Source organism: Temnothorax americanus, unplaced genomic scaffold (assembly GCF_048541705.1).
Source record: "Temnothorax americanus isolate GAGA-0224 unplaced genomic scaffold, ASM4854170v1 Scaffold353, whole genome shotgun sequence".
Taxonomy (NCBI): Eukaryota; Metazoa; Arthropoda; class Insecta; order Hymenoptera; family Formicidae; genus Temnothorax; species Temnothorax americanus.
Genome location: NW_027509498.1, coordinates 1 through 4,356, shown reverse-complemented (window position 1 = coordinate 4,356; position 4,356 = coordinate 1). Strand labels below are relative to the sequence as shown.

At 47.0% G+C, this 4,356-nt stretch overlaps 1 protein-coding gene across 1 annotated transcript; it reads left to right on the top strand.

Annotated features, from left to right (window-relative positions):
* The first annotated feature begins 549 nt into the window (after positions 1 to 549).
* Positions 550 to 2,528, top strand: LOC143901684 (uncharacterized). The gene has a single exon (XM_077414114.1). The coding sequence runs from the start codon at positions 745 to 747 to the stop codon at positions 1,888 to 1,890; it is 1,146 nt and encodes a 381-aa protein (XP_077270240.1). The 5' UTR covers positions 550 to 744; the 3' UTR covers positions 1,891 to 2,528.
* Positions 2,529 to 4,356: the final 1,828 nt, after the last annotated feature.

Below are 4,356 nucleotides of genomic sequence, written 5' to 3'. Positions count from 1 at the left end.
TAATTGAAGAGGAATCTGTGGAGCCTCCAAAATCTGACGATGATTTAATAATGGAATGTATTACAACAGATATCACCGATGGTTTGCGTGAAGAAGATCAAGGAGTGAAATTGACGGATGTGCAACGAATATCGCCGGTGCAGTTTCTTCGTGATCGCGAACTCGGTATACGCGGAACCGGTCAACGCTTCGCTAGACAAAGAGTCGTTATCAATACCGATTCTCCTTATAAGTGGGATTCTAACGTTAGACGAAAAGTGTATCGACGGCTGCGGGACGAGTGCGTTAGCGAGGAAGAATCACGTGCAGCTCGCCGTGCTGACGTTGTGCCGTATCATATTAGACCTATTGTTGACTATCGCTATTGGGCGTCTAAATTTTGTGAACAGCTCTATGATTGTGAAGCAACATACATTAAGATTCATACAGGTATTGGGAAATACGTCGAATTGGTGGTGATGAACAATTTGATACGTATGTATATGTACCCTGACCGTCTCAATAATCCTAATCATCTATTGATGTTTCAAAAAACCTTTGAACGTGACTTTGATGATGTTGATAATTGGGAGCATAATCATGGATTTAATGTCCCCTACTTCAGTTCTGGTTCTTTTATGTCTGCGCACTATCGCATTCAAAGTGGCAAACAATATTGTTCAGCGTGCGATCGAATCACGTGCAAGTGCTCCATCGAAGAATGTGACGTGATTTAAAAAAGAGACAGTATTAAAAAACAAAAACATGGAACATCTCGATAAAACGGAACGCGACCTGGTGGAAGGATCTAACCAAATCGCTACCTTGGACGAATATCTCGCATGGGAACAACGATGCGAGAAGTTTATTGAGCAGCTTGAAGAAGACTGTCATTCCAAACGTCCGCGGGTCTCAGACGGCTCTCAGACTGTCGGAAACAGGTCATCTTTAGTGGCAAGAATCGCGCGACTCGATGGTGCGAAGACTCTATTACAGAGACGGTTCGTACATATCGGTGGTGAGCACGCGGCGGGCAGTAGTAGCGGTAACGAAAACGCGGAAAGACTCGTTTGGCGAGAGATCGATGCCGCGTTCGAATGGCGTGTATTGACCGGTGCGGTGATAAATATCAATTACATTGAACCGCGAAAATTTCTCGAAGACGCCGAAGTCATCGTGCTCGATCGTGTACGGAACGTCATGCAAAGACACGCAAGTGTAAAGATAAACACCGTGTTCAACGGCGAGTTTGTGACGGGTGACAAACGTGCGAACAAAAGTATCAGCACGGGAAACCGTGAACTCTTTCGTGCGTCCGATCTGCGCGAGTGGTACGAGCTACACGTTATCGAGCCTATTTTATCGCGTCTCGAAGAGTTTCAGGAACGCGATAGCGGATGGGCGTTGTCGCGTATACTCAATTTGACAGTGAACGTGAACAAGTACAATCCTTTGCGCGCGGGATGTTACATCAATTTACCGCAAAAAATTAAATCGAAAAAAGCGGTGATCAACGTGCAATCGATGGACAATGCGTGCTTCGCGTGGTCAGTGGTGGCTGCTTTACATCCAGCCGAAAGACATTCAGAACGGGAATCCTCGTACCCTGATTACACAACAGTATTAAATTTACAAGGCATTGAGTTTCCAATGACTTTGAAACAGATTAAAAAGTTCGAACGACTCAACGATATATCCATCAATGTGTATACCATCGAGGGAGAAAAGACGCCAAACGTTCTCCCGATACGGCTCACCGACCTGAAGAGAGAAAAGCACGTCAATTTGCTGTACGTGCAGGACCCGCGAGACGACAACGTGGGACATTTCGCGTGGATAAAAAATCTATCGCGTCTCGTTAGCTCGCAATTGAGCAGGTACGATGGTCGGAAATACTTTTGTGATCGGTGAGTACTTATACTCCTTTTAATAAAATTATAAAATATTTTATTTTTTATTTAATAATTTTCAAAATTGTGTTTTTTTTCTTTTTTGCAGATGTTTACATTATTTTCATTCGAGCGAGAAATTGGAAGCCCACGGAGTAGACTGCCGAGAGATAAACAACTGTGCCATCTGACTACCGAGCGAGGACGACAAGTGGCTGAGATTCAAGAATCACAGCAGGAAGGAACGACTTCCGTTCGTCGTGTACGCCGACCTGGAATGTACCCTCGAGAAGACGGATGCGGATCCGACAACGTCCACATACACGTCTCAACATCATCGGGTATTTAGCATAGGATATTACGTGCGGTGCTCGTACGACGACTCGTTATCCGCGTATCGATTTCATCGCGATAAGGATTGCGTCGCGTGGTTCGCCGAGGAACTAAGACGTTTAGCACACGACGTAAAGAACATCTTGTCCGATAATATACCCATGGCGGATTTTACGCGAGACGAGTGGAAAAAATTTAACAGTGCAACGCACTGTCACGTGTGCGAAAAACCGTTCGAGCCAGACGACGTGCGCGTACGCGATCACTGTCACTTGACCGGTCGTTATAGAGGTCCCGCGCATTCCAGCTGTAATCTAAATTACACAGATTCGCATTACATTCACATAGTATTTCATAATTTATCGGGTTACGACGCGCATTTTATTATCAAGGAAATAGCTACAGCCTACATAGGACGCGTAGACTTACTTCCAATCACGAAGGAAAAATACATTTCATTCACGAAAAACGTTAAAAGCACTGAGGATAAAAACTACCAAAATTGCATCAAATTAAGATTCATCGACTCGTACAAATTTCTTAGCGCGAGTCTCGAAAAATTAGCATCCTTCCTCGATAAGGATAAGTTAAAAATTATACGTTCAAAATTTTCCGCGTTATCCGACCAAGATTTCGAATTATTGACGCGAAAAGGTGTTTTTCCGTATGAGTACATTGACTGCGTCGAAAAGTTGGAGGATGCGTGTTTACCATCGCGCGACTCGTTTTACAGTTCATTGACAGGCGACACCGTATCCGAGAGCGATTACGCGCACGCCGTCAACGTCTGGCAGCGGTTCTCCATTCGAACGCTCGGTGACTACAGCGATCTGTATCTAAAGATCGATGTCTTGCTGTTGGCCGATATCTTTGAAAATATTCGCGATAGCTGCGTCGCGAGTTATGGACTCGATCCGGCGTATTATTACACTCTACCGGGGTTTACGTGGGACGCTATGTTGAAGCATACGGGTATCAATTTCGAACTGCTCACGGACATTGACATGGTCATGTTCATCGAACGCGGTATACGCGGTGGTCTGAGTCAATGTTCCGGCAGATACGCGCAGGCCAATAACAGGTACATGCAATCTTACGATACATCGAAACCATCGTCATACCTGATGTATTTCGACGTAAACAACTTGTACGGCTGGGCAATGTGTCAACCATTGCCTTATGCAGACTTTCGATGGGTCGAAGACGTCTCGAATTTCGAGTTTAGCGCGATCGCTTTGGATTCGCCCACGGGTTACATTCTCGAAGTCGATCTAGAGTATCCGCAGAATAAACACGACGCGCACGCTGACCTACCGTTCTGTCCGACGCGCGATAAACCACCCGGCAAACGGCAGGACAAACTTCTCGCCACGCTGTACGATAAGAAGCGTTATGTCACACACTACCGCAACCTACAGCAATGCACGCGCCACGGTCTTCGCGTCACAAAAATTCATCGCGTACTGCAATTCGCTCAATCTCCATGGCTTTGCAATTACATCGAACTCAATACAAAATTTAGAACACTGGCCAAAAACGATTTCGAGAAAAATTTGTATAAATTGATGAACAACGCGGTTTTCGGGAAAACGATGGAGAACGTTCGAAATCACGTCGATGTAAAATTAGTGACAAAGTGGAACGGTAGAAGTAGCATAGATATGAGACTTCTATATCAGGGATCTCAGGGGGGGTGAGGGGCGGGGGGAAGGACTCGCGGCCGCGGGGTCTGCCGGGCGGGGGGGGGGACTCTAGTGCCACCGTCCTCCGAGGAGGTGCGGCGGGGGGGGGGTGGTCTGCGTTCCCACCATATGGTGCGGAGGGGGGGAAGGGTGGTGGGTGATCTGCGTTCCTAGCATAGGGTTGGGGGGAGGGGGGGAGAGGGGGGGGTGGATTAGGCGAGCGCGTCGGGACATGGTCGATAAACAGATGCAGCCTCGCGTCGATGTTCGGCCGATAGTATTTATAAACAGATGTCATTTCACACTTATCAAATGCGAGCGAGCGCCTATGGCAGGCGGCTATAATTTACGACCTGCGACTAGCGTGACACCGCGGTCCTTTTCACTTTTCTTCGTAGGAATTGCCGCTTATCGGTGTTTCGCGGCACCATTCGGCTATGGCGTCGCGCGTTACAAAGGCGAGCGCCGATGAC

Bases quoted from the DNA above. Each gene is read 5' to 3' on its own strand.
- LOC143901684 (XM_077414114.1), top strand. From the start codon at position 745: ATGGAACATCTCGATAAAACGGAACGCGACCTGGTGGAAGGATCTAAC.